General features: G+C 35.9%; 3 protein-coding genes across 4 annotated transcripts; 1 reads left to right on the top strand and 2 right to left on the bottom strand.

Annotated features, from left to right (window-relative positions):
* Positions 1 to 618: 618 nt before the first annotated feature.
* On the bottom strand, positions 619 to 5,050 carry LOC306906948 (protein lifeguard 2-like). Of its 2 annotated transcripts, none has more exons than XM_079478716.1 (11): positions 4,812 to 5,050; positions 3,877 to 3,961; positions 3,471 to 3,636; positions 3,326 to 3,379; positions 3,136 to 3,186; positions 2,861 to 2,900; positions 2,601 to 2,638; positions 2,371 to 2,458; positions 2,178 to 2,273; positions 2,002 to 2,055; positions 619 to 1,796 (listed from the first exon to the last, which is right to left on the bottom strand). In XM_079478716.1, the coding sequence occupies exons 1-11, from the start codon at positions 4,824 to 4,826 to the stop codon at positions 1,647 to 1,649; spliced, it is 837 nt and encodes a 278-aa protein (XP_079334842.1). In that variant the 5' UTR covers positions 4,827 to 5,050; the 3' UTR covers positions 619 to 1,646. The 2 variants fall into 2 exon arrangements, with proteins under 2 accessions (XP_079334842.1, XP_079334843.1); XM_079478717.1 differs by having other exon boundaries at positions 4,912 to 5,045.
* A 135-nt stretch (positions 5,051 to 5,185) lies between these two features.
* fitm2 (fat storage inducing transmembrane protein 2) lies at positions 5,186 to 7,531 on the bottom strand. The gene is made up of 2 exons (XM_079478592.1): positions 7,333 to 7,531; positions 5,186 to 7,088 (listed from the first exon to the last, which is right to left on the bottom strand). The coding sequence occupies exons 1-2, from the start codon at positions 7,503 to 7,505 to the stop codon at positions 6,497 to 6,499; spliced, it is 765 nt and encodes a 254-aa protein (XP_079334718.1). The 5' UTR covers positions 7,506 to 7,531; the 3' UTR covers positions 5,186 to 6,496.
* Positions 7,532 to 11,004: 3,473 nt separating this feature from the next.
* Positions 11,005 to 13,137, top strand: r3hdml (R3H domain containing-like). Its single transcript, XM_079478139.1, has 5 exons — positions 11,005 to 11,244; positions 11,636 to 11,754; positions 11,899 to 12,001; positions 12,085 to 12,200; positions 12,308 to 13,137. Exons 1-5 carry the CDS (start codon positions 11,026 to 11,028, stop codon positions 12,435 to 12,437), a joined length of 687 nt encoding a protein of 228 aa, XP_079334265.1. The 5' UTR covers positions 11,005 to 11,025; the 3' UTR covers positions 12,438 to 13,137.
* The last annotated feature ends 720 nt before the right edge of the window (positions 13,138 to 13,857 follow it).

The raw sequence follows: 13,857 nt of genomic DNA, 5'->3' as shown, positions 1-13,857 counted from the left end.
GAAAGCGGAATGGTTGAACGTCTTTTCAGCTTTAGACTCTTTTCAAACGCTCACAACATCTCTGTTTAGCTGTGAACGCAAATAAATGAAACCGTACAGTTTCAGGGATCTCGCATCATGTTATAGGCTTGTTATGTCTCCTTTGTGGTCCGGTGAAGTATTTACATATTCTGGTTATGGGAAAGCATTCTTGCATCACAGCCCGACACAAATAGGGTGCTCGGATTGACCTAACACAAAATATGTAATCGTTTAAAGCTGTAATAAGTAAATAAATCCACACAAAATGTGAAAGGAATTATTTATTCTTGTTCAAGAGAAACTACGGGATAGGCTACACAGTTTTTACTGCAGTTATACTCAAATCTTACATTTAGCTCTGCATTTCAAACATATTTCTTGAAGTAAACTTTGTGCAGTTATGTTCACTTCCAAAATTATTCAAAGACCCATTTTCTTCAAAAATATAGATTTGAACTATGATAATACATAGAAAATCTGTTTAATGAAAAAAAAAAACGTTTTGGGATTTGATAAACATGTCAACAAAATAAATACTTTGACCTTGCACAAAATATGTAATCATTTAAAGCTGTAATAAAACAAACCACACAAAATGTGAATGGAATTATTTATTCTTGTTCGAGAGAAAATACGGTCACATTTATTTTCCTATTTAATTTACTTAATATTTAACAATCAAAACTACGGGATAGGCTACACAGTTTTTACTTCAGTAATACTTCAATCTTACATTTAGCACTGCATTTTAAACATATTTCTTGAAGTAAACTTTGTGCAGTTATGTTCACTTCCAAAATTATTCACAGACCCATTTTCTTCAAAAATATAAACCTTCAAAAATATAGATTTGAGCTATGATGATACACAGAAACTCTCTATGATGAAAAAAAGCATTTTTGGATTTGATAAACAAAATAAATAGCGACTTTAAAACGTCAGTGTTAGTGACGATTTTAAATGAAATTCAGAAAATGGAATATACAAAAACGTATATAATGTAAATGCGAACTTGCCTTTCTGCACTTTTGTAGCATGTCAGCCAATCATAAAAAAACTCTATAATACTGTGATATGAAAATATTATCTCCATCAGTTTTCATGATTTCTTTCCTCGTGCAGTTATATCAATTATGAAGGAACAGGAATACAGTTGACATATTCTATGGATAAACTTATTCTTTAAAGCAGCTTTAACATGATTAATTTTGTGCACATTATTGCACATGGACACATCTAGCAAAAATATTAACTTTCATGCAAAAGCTTGATACACTTTATTGCAAATGAGATTCTTCAGCAGTACTGAAGTGCTTGTGTTTTCGGAGCCTACACTGAGATGTTGACAGTGCATTTAATAACACTGATTTCACAACTACATGGATGTTGTAAAAATTCAACCAATGCAGATATGTTTGTACAGTATATGCAATTGGAGACCTCCCTAATACTACAGGATGAACGTGTGCCACATCGCAGCCGAAGAGAAGCTGGGGTGAGCTTGAAACACAACAATGTGCACTGTAGATCCATCTCATGCTGGAGAAGATTGCTCAGACAAAATAAATCTATTGAAATTCATGGGCCTGTGCAAATCAATAAATTGGCAAGAACATTACACAATTTTACTCTCGTTGAGTTCCAAATAACTGGAGAAAGAAGGAAAATATGTAAACAATGTCGAGGTATAGGCTTAGGGTGGCAAAGATGTACTCCTCTGGACTTATGGTATATCGCTTGCTTCCCATTAACATCTGCGTGTCAAATGCCAGGAACTAAACAGCAAAAGATGAAGAGAAATGACAATTAATGATTCATCTAATCCAAGTTCTTAAAAGTCTAATCTAATTTTACTTTAAAAAGAGCATGTAAAATGCACTTGCGCAGTACAGCTTTTAACAAATGTTCAAAGATGACACTGTCCAGACACAGCTTTACAATATATATTTACAGTATATTAACAGAGGAGATCTATTGTACCATGCAGAACAGTATAGCTCCCAAAGCAGCATACACAACTTGCAACCATGGAACCTGTTTGAGAAAAAAGCACATAGAAATCAAAGTACATCCTTATGTCAAATAGCCCTTTTTAATACCTTTGAAAATCAATATTTGGATAAAGGCATAAATGTCAAAGATCCTACAAAACTTACATATCCGAGGGGCAATATGATGGCCAGGACAAGTCCACAAATGCACAAGGTTAAACATAAAACTAACAGAACGCCTTGGCAGGAAGTAATGTCAAACTGTAAAAAAAGAACATTTGTGTGATTTAGCATCTAAATTATACATATCAAAAAATTAATTGTTGCAATTATGATAAATGTGTTTATAAATACTGACCTTGGTTTGGAAGCTAAAAATAGTAATGCTGAGACACACCAAGGCAGTAATACCCAGGCAGATGATGACAGATTTAGTGTTGTAGTAGCTAATAAATATACAATATAAGAGATTAGACATTAAAATGTTTAATTTGGTACGAGCAAAAGCTCTTATTATTATTATGATTCACTGTGTATTGTTACTGTATATGTGAAATTATTACTGTGACACAGTGAACAGAACTTTACCTGGACAACATCCCTGTCATATATGAAAGTGACAGAGTCTGAAACAAGATTTGAAACAGGTATTAAAAGAAAAATTATTTATTTTAAAATAGTTTGAGACAGTCTTTCATAATCATGATAATGGATGGAATTGTTCTGTTTCCCATTTACAATGAGAAAAAGCAATATGGCATTATATAGCGGCATTATATGTTCTATGCCTACTTGATATTCAATAGATTAATCTAAGTGAACAAAATAATCTTTAGTTAAGTACTTACAAAGATCATGAGCAGAATCAGATTCCATGGAAACTGCCTCCTGTATGTTTGATAAGGATAGAAATGAAGAACATTGAAATGAAAACCTGTTGTCAATTTTGTTGATGAAACTGGACGGCCAAGGTTATGTTTTAATTCATTTTGATTTGAACAAGCATAGTAGCTTATGTCTCATTAAATTAACCATAGAATTACTGTATAATTGTATTTTATTGATATACAATGAATCTGAATGAAAAACGTTTTGTAGATTTTAGATTAGGCTATTAACTCACCGAGGGCCACGGCAGCAGGACAGGGTGAGATATGTGACAAAAAACACTACACTATTGGGGAAAAATACATTTTCATTGTTAAAGTGCAAAATACATGCTAAAAGCTGACTTTTAAATAGTAGGATTTAGTTAAAGCTGGCATACATACAATTATTGAAAGATTGAACCCAAAATAGTGAATTCAACTTACTATGATGCCCAGTACCAGCCAGGGTTGGTCTGAATGTAAAACTTCACCGGTTCACTGCAAGACAGACAAGACAGAGCTGTAATTCAAACAAATAATATTTTGTCATATTTTTTCTAGCTTCTATATAAGGCCAATAAACACTCACCAGAAAACAAAAAGCGACACAAAAGCAAGTGTGACAGAAAGCTGGAGCATCAGGATGGTGTAAACCTTGCGGATAAATATCCTCCTGATATTTCGGTCATCCCAGCTGAATTCTGTGAGCATCTCTCCATCACCAGAATATGATCCACTATAACAAGGGCTTTCACCTTCCAAAAGAGTAGACAAATATTACACATCATGTTTTTCACAGTACATCTCACAGGCTGTAATCATTTGCATACCAAACTCAATGCTGAAGTTTAACGTCAGAATAGGATAGATATGGTGTAACACTAAATTACTGTCCTCGTAGTGTGTAGGATTGTGATCAAATTGTATTTGCATTCATGCATGTCTAAGATAACATCTGAAGAATCTAATGTACAAAGGTAAATAAGTGAAATTACCAGCAACAGCCTCATAATACGATGGAGGAGCCGGGGGCTGGGGAGGAACGTCTGCATCATTGTTTGACTTACTGGTTACAGAAACCTGTACAAGAATAAGCATAATTTGATCTCTAATAAAACATTTAAAGATACAGCAAATAAACATTAGCATTGAATCGTATGCTCATAATCAACTGTTTGATTCTTTCTCTCCTGCATTCACTTCCCGTTTTCCCATTCAACTGATAAAATTGATGAACATGTATAACCTGCTTTAATAGAACTACATTTCACATATTTATTATGAGTCGCACTGGGTATCCGTTGGTGAATCATAGTGGCACCCAATGGAGAGTTTGAGTAATTTATCTGCTCATTACTTATGGATGACTGAGTCACTGTGGCCCCGAGAGTCGACTGAAGGTAAATATAACAAGCCACCTTTAAAGAGGCTTTCCTCATTAATGTCCTGATCCACTTAACTTTAGCAGCCGGGAACAAATCTTCTTAAGAGTTAAAAGATCTTGTTTCTTGATATGTAATTGAAATCACATTCATTTAACAATAATATAAAATCAGGTGTATTTACCAACCACACTGTTAGTAAATTATTTTTTGAGTCAACCTTTGCAGCTCACTCATGAACACATTAAAACTCTACCAAACACCTATAATATATAGATTATATATATAATATATATCAAATTGACTCAGATATCAGCTTAAATGCATTATGCACAAAAATCAAAACATGAATGCTGGATTTTTCATTTTGTAATCGAGAGCTGTCCCTTATGGGGATGGATAAAACTAGAACAGTGCAGAAAAACTTCCACAGTATCTCTGCCAATTTACAGAAAAACCTTGTTTTTGGTTAACGGTTCCCAATTAAAGATAAATACACCAATAACTGTAAAATCTTAAAACACTGTAAAGAATAAAATGCTTCTTACCTTTCCCTGCGTCATTGTGAAAGTATTAAATCTACCCTGTGTAATTCTTCGCAATCAGTCAAGGTGTGTGTCTTAATGTTATAGTCTTTACTTTCTGTACCTGTCTGGGATGCTGCACGCAGATAATAATGGGGATGCTGCGCAGTTCTTTTAAGAATTAAACCCCCTCCACCACAGTAATGATGCAATCCTCCAGCGTAGCAGGTCTATGAAGTCAAACCCCCCCCTCGCTGTAAAAGGCACATTCTAGCAAGATCTAGGTATTAAAGCACCATTGACTGAGGCATGGAACGTACCAATCGAGCCGGCAGAGGAGGGGGAACCCTTCACCCCAGTCCCTCCCTCTGATGTGTTACACTGTGAATTAGTGCTGGAAAATTTGTCTAGAAAGATCCAGAATATTTCTGTCGCACGTGCAAGAGTAATAAAGGCAAATTATACATTTAGTTTTCATTCTGTTACATACAAACTAAAACCAATAACATTAAACAGAGTGAAGAACAGTTTATTCAAGAGATACAAACTGTATTCTGTTATGACATTTTGCTAAAATTAGGAACATAAAACAACTGTAGGTTCTTTGTTACAACGTTACACAAATAGTGTTATTGAATAATAGAGACCAAAGTTACAAATGAATAATGGATGTTCCCTCCATAGGCAGCATGTTCCCACTCTCCAATTCTTACATCAAACCTGTAAGAAATACTATTAAGAAGCCATACACCCAGAATCTAGCATGCAAGGAAAAATGTAATTGTTTCCAAATAATCCAGTTTTATTCAGGTCCCATTACAGTGCATTGTATCATATAAGAACATCTTCCAAAATCTAAAGCTCTAAAATAATTAAGCCTTTACTCCTACAGGTACCAATGACAACATACAGACGTTATTTACTATTTATAGTAAATAGTGCACCCAAAATAAAATTATTTCATCATTTACCACCCCCCACACGTTCACCCACTCATGTCATTCCATACAGTAGCTCTTGTGAAACACAAAAGTTGATATCTTAAAGAACGTTGGTAACCAAACAACATTTCACCCATTGTCTTCGATTGTATGGATGGACAGTCACAGAGACATTTCTTAAAACACCTTCTTTTGTCACAAACAGAGTCAGGTTTTCATTTATATGAGGGTGAATAAATGATGACAGAAAACTACCCCTTAAAGAATGGCACCAACAAAGTTCGGCAAGATAGGTAAAACATAAAATCACGAAGAACTTTCTTGATAAAAACTCAATACAATTGAGTGGCATATGGCATCAATTGAAATCTGGAATTGTTGAACACATGAATGATGTTATGTTTATGTTCAATATGAATAAATAAATTATAAATACATATTATTCCAAAAGAAACATTCTCAGCCATATAATGTCAAGGCAGCTAAACTGATGATTGCAGGCTTGATAATACAAGTCGACAAACTATAATGTTCAGGCAAAATATAAAGTTTGCAACTCCAACCCTGTGTGTGTAGATCTACAGACCTTTTGAATACAACAATAAGGATCCGTGTCCTCTCTCATGTTACAGATTGTCATTTTAGGAACATGGGCCGACCCATGCTTACTTTCAGCCCAAACAAGGCAGATGTGTGACGTTTGTTGTAGTGTATAACTGGGTTAGTATAAATGATGGCATGGTTTAGATATGCAATTCAGTTCTCACACTAAGCATGTTCTTTTTGCTCATTTGGCTGTGGAGGGAGACCTGGTAAAGAACACTTCGGGTACCAAACAACATAGGTCACATACCACCCCAATACTCCAACTGAGGTCCCCAGAAACTTGTCAATCAAATGATGGAAATATACAGACGTACATGCGAACATCCATAACCAGATAGCCACGATCACATTAAGTGCTATATAGAGGCAATCAAGAAAGGCGTTTCGGTGAGAATTTGGTATTTGTAACATGGCCGCCATTTCTTCCACGATGACGAGAGCGGAGTAAGACAGAATGAAAGAGTGTCCAGATATGTCAAAGCCATCCCATATGAATCCGGCCTTCTTGCATGCTGCCTTTGTAGTTATGTCACCATCACGTATGACCTCCATGGTGTTTGACTCGTAGCATGCACCCGTTACATCTTCAATGTAGTAGAAGGTCTCGGTGCAGGTGTACCAGATGAAGGTGGCCACCAGAAGTGACGTCAGCCGCTTAAGCACAAACGCCCGGCTTCTCTTGTAAGAGTTGGAGAAATAAATAAATGGCAGGAGTAAAGCAAGGGTCCATCCCCAAGAGACCTTTACAAAATATCTGAAATGAAAAAGGTGAAGTCAAGGACAAAAAAATACGCTTAAGCTTCACACCAATGTCACATAGAGTCGTCAATGACATGTCGTGTCGTTTATCATTTAGCGAGAAGAGCACTTTAAAATAGTGATAAGTTAAACGATTTGTCTTTTCGGAGACAGTTCCATTATAATCTTTAGTTTTTTTCTATGTTAGTGTTTTAGCAAGTTTTGTCTACAAAATAGCGACCACATAGACCGATACTTACACATTTAAAACGTTTCTGCTGTTACTGAAGTAGCTCTCCGAAACAAGCTCCAATAGTTTTAAAAGTGATCCTAAAACTGAAATAAAAAGGAATAGATGAGGTAAATAAGCACGCGTGTATGGACATTTCCACAGCTCAATCAACTTGTTCGCTGAGCTGCCTATAGCAGCCATGTTGCTCGGTGTGCCCTGTGAATAAATGCGGAAACAGAAATCAGGCTCGTTTATTAATCATACTATGGCGAAGGAACATTACGATTAATATTCATGAAACAGCCATCGTCATTGGATGGCTATTAAGAAACGTCACGAAAAAGTATTTAATATTTAAAATTGGCTTCCACCATAGGGCGGTTACTACGAGACGCCAGTATTTCCTCACCAATAAGCAAGAGCAATAGCTTCGCCATAGTATATTACGACAAACCCAAATGTTGGTAATCTGTAATGTCAAAATGTGAACAAATATGGCACAATAATTACAACACGAGTCATTGCAAGTATTGTCTGGTGGGTTATTGTCAACTTTCTACACTGTGGTAATATGTTGGCTTTTGTTCTCCAATAGATGGAACTATAACATCGTTTTGAAGGGCTAAATTTGCTTTTGTGGGGAAAAGATTCACCAGATAGTTTTGATCTTTAAATAAATCCTTTTAAACAAGGCTTTAACGCTACAGTCCAAAGTAATACATTTGTATTTATTTACATTTACATTTTCTTTACATTTTGTCATTTAGCAGACGATTTTATCCAAAGCGACTTACAGATGAGGAAACATTGGAAGCAATTATAACAACATAGGCAACAAAATACATTAGTGCATCAAAACTAGTCCATTAAAGCCTAGCACAGTATACAAAGCTATTTGAGCACGAATCTATCTTTCTACCATTTAACAAAAGGTTACAATTACGACCCTGGGTTGCTAACAGCCCCTAGATAACTGGGGGCCCCTGGCCAGGATGAAAACCTATTGACTCATTCAGTTTATTTAAGAATAATGCCAGACCTTCATGTCTAATGTGCAATTTAAGATAAGTCAAAATAAAGATGAATGAGTTCAGTTAAAAAATCTTGGCAACTTTATTCAGTTACGCAGAAGGATTGCCATTGTTGCACTCAAAACTTGCGCACCATGATCATTAATATTGTCCAATGACCAATGCCTATAAATTTATGTTTATAGGTTTTTAAAACCCCTTTAGATGGCATGCCATCCAAAAGAATCACTTCTGTTAGCATCTAGACTAGGTGATGTCAGAAACGTTAGGGTAAGGGGAAGATGGATTGTTTCTACTCTGTTTAAGGACACTTCACACAGACTCAATGAATTATTGCTCTTTGGGGCGACCATGCTGGGAAATAAATACATTTATCCAAATCTGGAAAAGGAACAATTTCTTTATTTTAATTCAGATGTTCATGTATTTGATTAGAGTTAGAGTAAATTTTTTCACCACAGGTTTTATTTTTTTCTTCTTATATGATCGGTAAATCTAGTTGAATTAAAAACAACACAAATGCAACTACAAGCAAGTAGAATGTCATCAGGTTGTTAAATACTCCCCAGTTTTTGTGTTGTAAATGCTATATCAGTAAAAAGAAGAAATGTGAACCGCTAGTAAATTATTGTAAGCGGTGATCAGAACAGACTCATTGTCTCTGTTCTGCTTGAAACCATCCATCACCACGAACATCTACATCACTTAGCAAGTTTGTTTTCTGGCAGTCAGTACAAGTTTGGACTGCTGACATGAGAAATGGAGGTCTGAACAGTCTGTTAAGTGAGGTGTTTCATAGAAAACCCCCAGTGCTCTTTGCATTGGTGTGGAAAAGAGGATGGCACAGCTGTGCACCTTTACAAGCTTTTTTCTATCTCTCTCTCCATCCCACAATGCACTGGAGCCCTTCCGAACACCGAGCAGATAAGAAACAGGAATGGGGTGTAGCCATGGCAACCATTCTGCCACTAAATTAAACTTTATTTGGTTATACTTGCTGCGTGACCAGACTGAACTGAGAGATGAGTTAGATATTTCTGCTCAACATTCAGCACCTCCTTTGATCTGTGATGACAGCAGTATTAAGTATGTGACAGAATTTACAGGCACATGTCCGATGCTATTTATAAATGTTACACAAGGACTCATTGTGCTTGTCATATCAACACATAAAGCTTTCAACATTTGACTTCAGGCATAATGTTTACCAATGTCTACGGCATGACATGAATGTGAGCAATTTGTGTACAAAGACAAAACAGTCAGTGCTGCTATGTTGTGTATGTTGAGACGTGATGACATTTGTGTCTTTAGAGAACAAGTTGCTGTTTTTTTGTCAATATGAAAAGTCAATAGAAAGTCATCCAAACAGGCCTTAAGAGGAACTTTGACCCTGTCGACCGTAGCAGTTTGAGGATGACTGCTTACTACAGGAGTTTTTTTTTTGAGGAACTAAAGCCTGAAATACATTAAATTTCATTACAATATGACTGTGCATGTACTGTAGGCTATTATGTCACTATTTACAAAATGAAATAATGTCACAAGACTGAAAAGATATATCACAAAAATAAAGAGATATTTTAACAGATATTTAAATGGAAAAAAGCACCAGTCTTTATATTTTGTTATAGCATCTTAAGAAGAATGAGTATTTGGAGCATCCCTACTGAAAGGTGCCTAAAAAGGAAAATCTTCTTTAAAGTTTCCTGAACTTCGGGAACATCCCTGCAAGGGAAAAAAGAGATGAAGCTGGATCCAGCTTTTCTTTTACGTCAAATGGTCTTACGGCGTTGGTCCAGTTAAAGTGCTCCGCGGCACGTCAAAGAAGTTGTTTGCGAAGGCCAGAGTTTAAGTGAAGATCCCTCTCCAGGCTGTGCTAGAGCTCTGAAATCACTTCTGAAGGTATATGCTGTGAAGACCGCATAGCTGAGGATTCATACACTTCACACACCACTACAAGCATAGGTACTTCAATATTTCATATGTTCACATTACAATATGTGTGTTCACATTAGTCTTTGCTTGTTATGTTAAAACGGTCAATCTTCGAAATATTTAAAATGGTTAAAATATTTGTATTCAAGTAATTTCTTAAAAATCTTTTATATTTACAGTTTTGCTGAAAATGTTTAAGATTTTGAATTGCACACCTGTTGAAAAAAACAGCATCTGGTTTGGTATGTTTTGATACTGGTTTGTGCTTGTTTAAGCTGGTCATGTGCTGGTTTAAACTGGTCTTGCGCTGGTCCTTAACTGGTTTAAGCTGGTTACACCATCATCAAAACACACCTAGCCCAGCATATGCTGATTTTCTTTTCAAGAGTACTTGTTGATAAATGATGCTATTCGTAAATATTCAAATGAATTACACCGTGCTTGTTTTTTATAATCAAATTCTCTTAAATGTTTGTTTGTTCTAACAACGCTCAAAATTACACACACACACGGCTATTACCTTACAGCATCCCCATTGATACCTGTTTTGCATTAATGTCATGATCAAGCTACACTTGGAATGGACTATTCTGTTCCCCTGGTTTAATTTTATTTCACTGGTTGGAACAGTGAAAAATGGTTATCACTGGATTCTTCTTTCACAGATAAATCACCTGTAGCCAGCCGGCAAAAGGATGACTCTGGCTAGCGCTCAGCTGTTCTTTGCTGCCACCTTGTGGACAGTGTCATGCATGACAGAAGTTGTGGCGCTATCCAGCTCAACGGATCTGCTTCATCTCAGTGAGGTTTCTATTGAGACGATGATGAGCTTGAGGAACAGAACCGACATCAGCCCACCTCGAGCTCGGCGGAAACGATACATCTCCAACAGAGACATGAGGGCTTTACTGGATTATCACAACCGCGTGCGCCCACAGGTGTTCCCACCTGCATCCAATATGGAATATATGGTATAGCAGCCTTAACCTATAGTGTTTTTATAGGAGTTTCCTTTTTTAACATTCATTATATTTCTAGTCATTTTCCCAAATAAACAAACACTTTTAGTGTTTAAAGCCATATTCGAATAAATTAAAGGTACACATAAAGATATAAGGACAACAAAAACTAAAATTTGTACATTTTCCAAACTTAACTTTAACATTGGACCTTCGCAAAGAATCAATATTAATGTATATTAATATTAATATAAAAAATTATATTATAGCCAAGCACATGAAGTTAACTTTGGGCCAGCCTTGTAATCTACATCAGATAAATCGTCTATAGGTGCCCTTATCCAACCTTGCCATTGATCTATCTTTAATTATTTCTCTCTCTCTCTGTTCACTCTCTCGAAAGGTGTGGGATGAAATACTGGCTAAATCTGCAGAGTCCTGGTCCTCTCAGTGCATATGGGACCATGGTCCACCTCATGTTATGCGGCACACTGGGCAGAACATGTCCATCATCTCTGGAAGGTACAGACTTGCAAATAATAGTAACAAGGTGTACCATGGTATAATAGATATTCCCCCAGCAGCTGCCACACAGTCTATGTTGTTATTCTGATCCTGTTGTAACTTTCTAATATAGTTAATGGTAAAATGTATCTTATTTTGCAGATACAGGTCTGTCATTGAGCTGGTAAGATCCTGGTATGATGAGAGGCACTCTTTCTCCTACCCCAGTAGATGCACTGGCTCTGTCTGTTCACACTACACTCAGGTATGTCTAAAATACCAAATAAGTATATGAATTGTTCTTATGTTGACAACTCCGAGATATCTGGGATAGACCCTGTGTTTCAGATGGTGTGGGCCACCAGCAGTAGGATTGGCTGTGCTATCAGCAGGTGTTCAAACATGTATGTGTTCGGGAGCACATGGAAACAGGCCACACTATTGGTTTGCAACTATTCTATAAAGTGAGAATAATTTAACAAAAGTCAACAACAATGTTTATTATTGTGCGTTTTTGTTTTTAAAATAAAGTCCAGTAACAGAATATCTGCACGCCGTACTTGTATTTCAGGGGAAACTGGGTTGGAGAGGCTCCATATAAGACTGGGAAACCATGTTCTGCCTGTCCTTCCAGCTATGGAGGCTCATGCAATAAAAACCAATGTGACTCCAGATCAAGATCTAGAATAAATGGTTTCTGACACTTCTAAAATGCAAACACAGTACAATGAGCATATTTTTTTATATAATATGATATTATACAGTCTTTTAAAGAGTGTAAAGCATATAGGGCAGGAACATGTGCAATGCTGGTTTATTCATGCATCATAAACTCTAATAATCAGTTAATATTCACACGTCATCCATTTACACCTTCAAAATATTTTATACCTTAATTTTCCCCCTTTTTCCCCTAAGATTTCAGACAGTTTGCACTGTTGTATACTAACATCACATTGTGAGTACAGCACTTTGTTATAATTTTTCTTTTTGTATACAAATAATACATTTCCTTCAGAATGGGTCTTGTATTGCGTTCAGTGGTTTCCAAGTAACTATCTTCTCTGAAATGTGTATTGCACTCTTGTCATACAGAAAGCATGGTGACCTTGTCAACACATTTGTCCTTATAAAAACAGACCTTTTATTTACATATTCTTTCAAAGCACTTAAATGTGACCACTGTGTTTGCCACAGTGTATTGAAGACATGTCAAACAAGTCAAATACACTCTTCGGGAAACGGTGATCATGTGGGTAACAGGTCCCAGATCAGCATTGAGTGGCATAATAAAAACAGTTTTTATCACATCGTTACTGTGTTGATGTCGGTTTGTGAAAGGCAGTTCTGCTGTAAACCTTGTTTTAAAAGCTATTTAAACCAATAAATCACCCAACGTGGAACATGCATATTTCTTTTCTGCGGATGTTTATTGAACAGTGATTCTTTACTGATCATTTAGAGTTTACATTTATTAACATGAATGTGGTATTAAATTAAGTCTTGGTACTATATTTCAGCATTAGAAAGGACGCTCTGGCATGAAAGTGTCTCTTTCTTCATGATATCGCTGTTTCACAAATGGGAAATCTAAAGTTTCAAAACACCAATTTTCCCATGAAGCTTCTTGAAAGTGAAAGTGTAATGCTACACTTTCACCTGAAAGCATCACTTTATATTCGTGAGAGAAGTTACTGACCTAATGCACTCTATCTTTTGTATTTTTTAACTGCATACATTATTACAATGCACTGTCATTTGAAAGTAGCTTTGATTAGATTAGATTAGATTCAACTTTATTGTCATTACACATATACAAGTACAGTGTAACGTAATGTAGTTTAGGTCTAACCAGAAGTGCAGTTAGCAAGTGCAGGATATACAGTTAGAATAAATACAGAATACAATAGTGAGAATATAATACAGTGGGCATGGACTATAAAAATATTTTGCAGTAGGAATGTTCTATGAAAATATGACAGTAGGTATATACTATGAACAATATATACAGATGACTATATACTATGAACATTAATGTACAGGTGGCTATGAACAGATAGTAATTTAGACTAAAATAGTGCAAGTGACTTAGGTATGCATAGATTATTGACATTGGCTATT

The sequence above is a fragment of the Barbatula barbatula genome, assembly GCF_947034865.1.
Source record: "Barbatula barbatula genome assembly, chromosome: 17".
Classification (NCBI taxonomy): domain Eukaryota; kingdom Metazoa; phylum Chordata; class Actinopteri; order Cypriniformes; family Nemacheilidae; genus Barbatula; species Barbatula barbatula.
Note: the sequence above shows the minus strand (reverse complement) of the source record. Positions and strands in the feature narration are given on the sequence as shown.

Excerpts from the sequence above, each read along its gene's own strand:
- LOC306906948 (XM_079478716.1), bottom strand. Across the intron at positions 2,639-2,860 it reads TGATTCTGCTCATGATCTTT|ACTCTGTCACTTTCATATAT; the intron begins GTAAGTACTTAA and ends ATCTTGTTTCAG. Across the intron at positions 2,274-2,370 it reads TTTTTAGCTTCCAAACCAAG|TTTGACATTACTTCCTGCCA; the intron begins GTCAGTATTTAT and ends CTTTTTTTACAG.
- fitm2 (XM_079478592.1), bottom strand. The coding sequence starts at position 7,505 with ATGGCTGCTATAGGCAGCTCAGCGAACAAGTTGATTGAGCTGTGGAAA. Across the intron at positions 7,089-7,332 it reads AGCAGAAACGTTTTAAATGT|ATATTTTGTAAAGGTCTCTT; the intron begins GTAAGTATCGGT and ends TTTTCATTTCAG.
- r3hdml (XM_079478139.1), top strand. The coding sequence starts at position 11,026 with ATGACAGAAGTTGTGGCGCTATCCAGCTCAACGGATCTGCTTCATCTC. Across the intron at positions 11,245-11,635 it reads CATCCAATATGGAATATATG|GTGTGGGATGAAATACTGGC; the intron begins GTATAGCAGCCT and ends CTCTCTCGAAAG. Across the intron at positions 11,755-11,898 it reads ATGTCCATCATCTCTGGAAG|ATACAGGTCTGTCATTGAGC; the intron begins GTACAGACTTGC and ends CTTATTTTGCAG.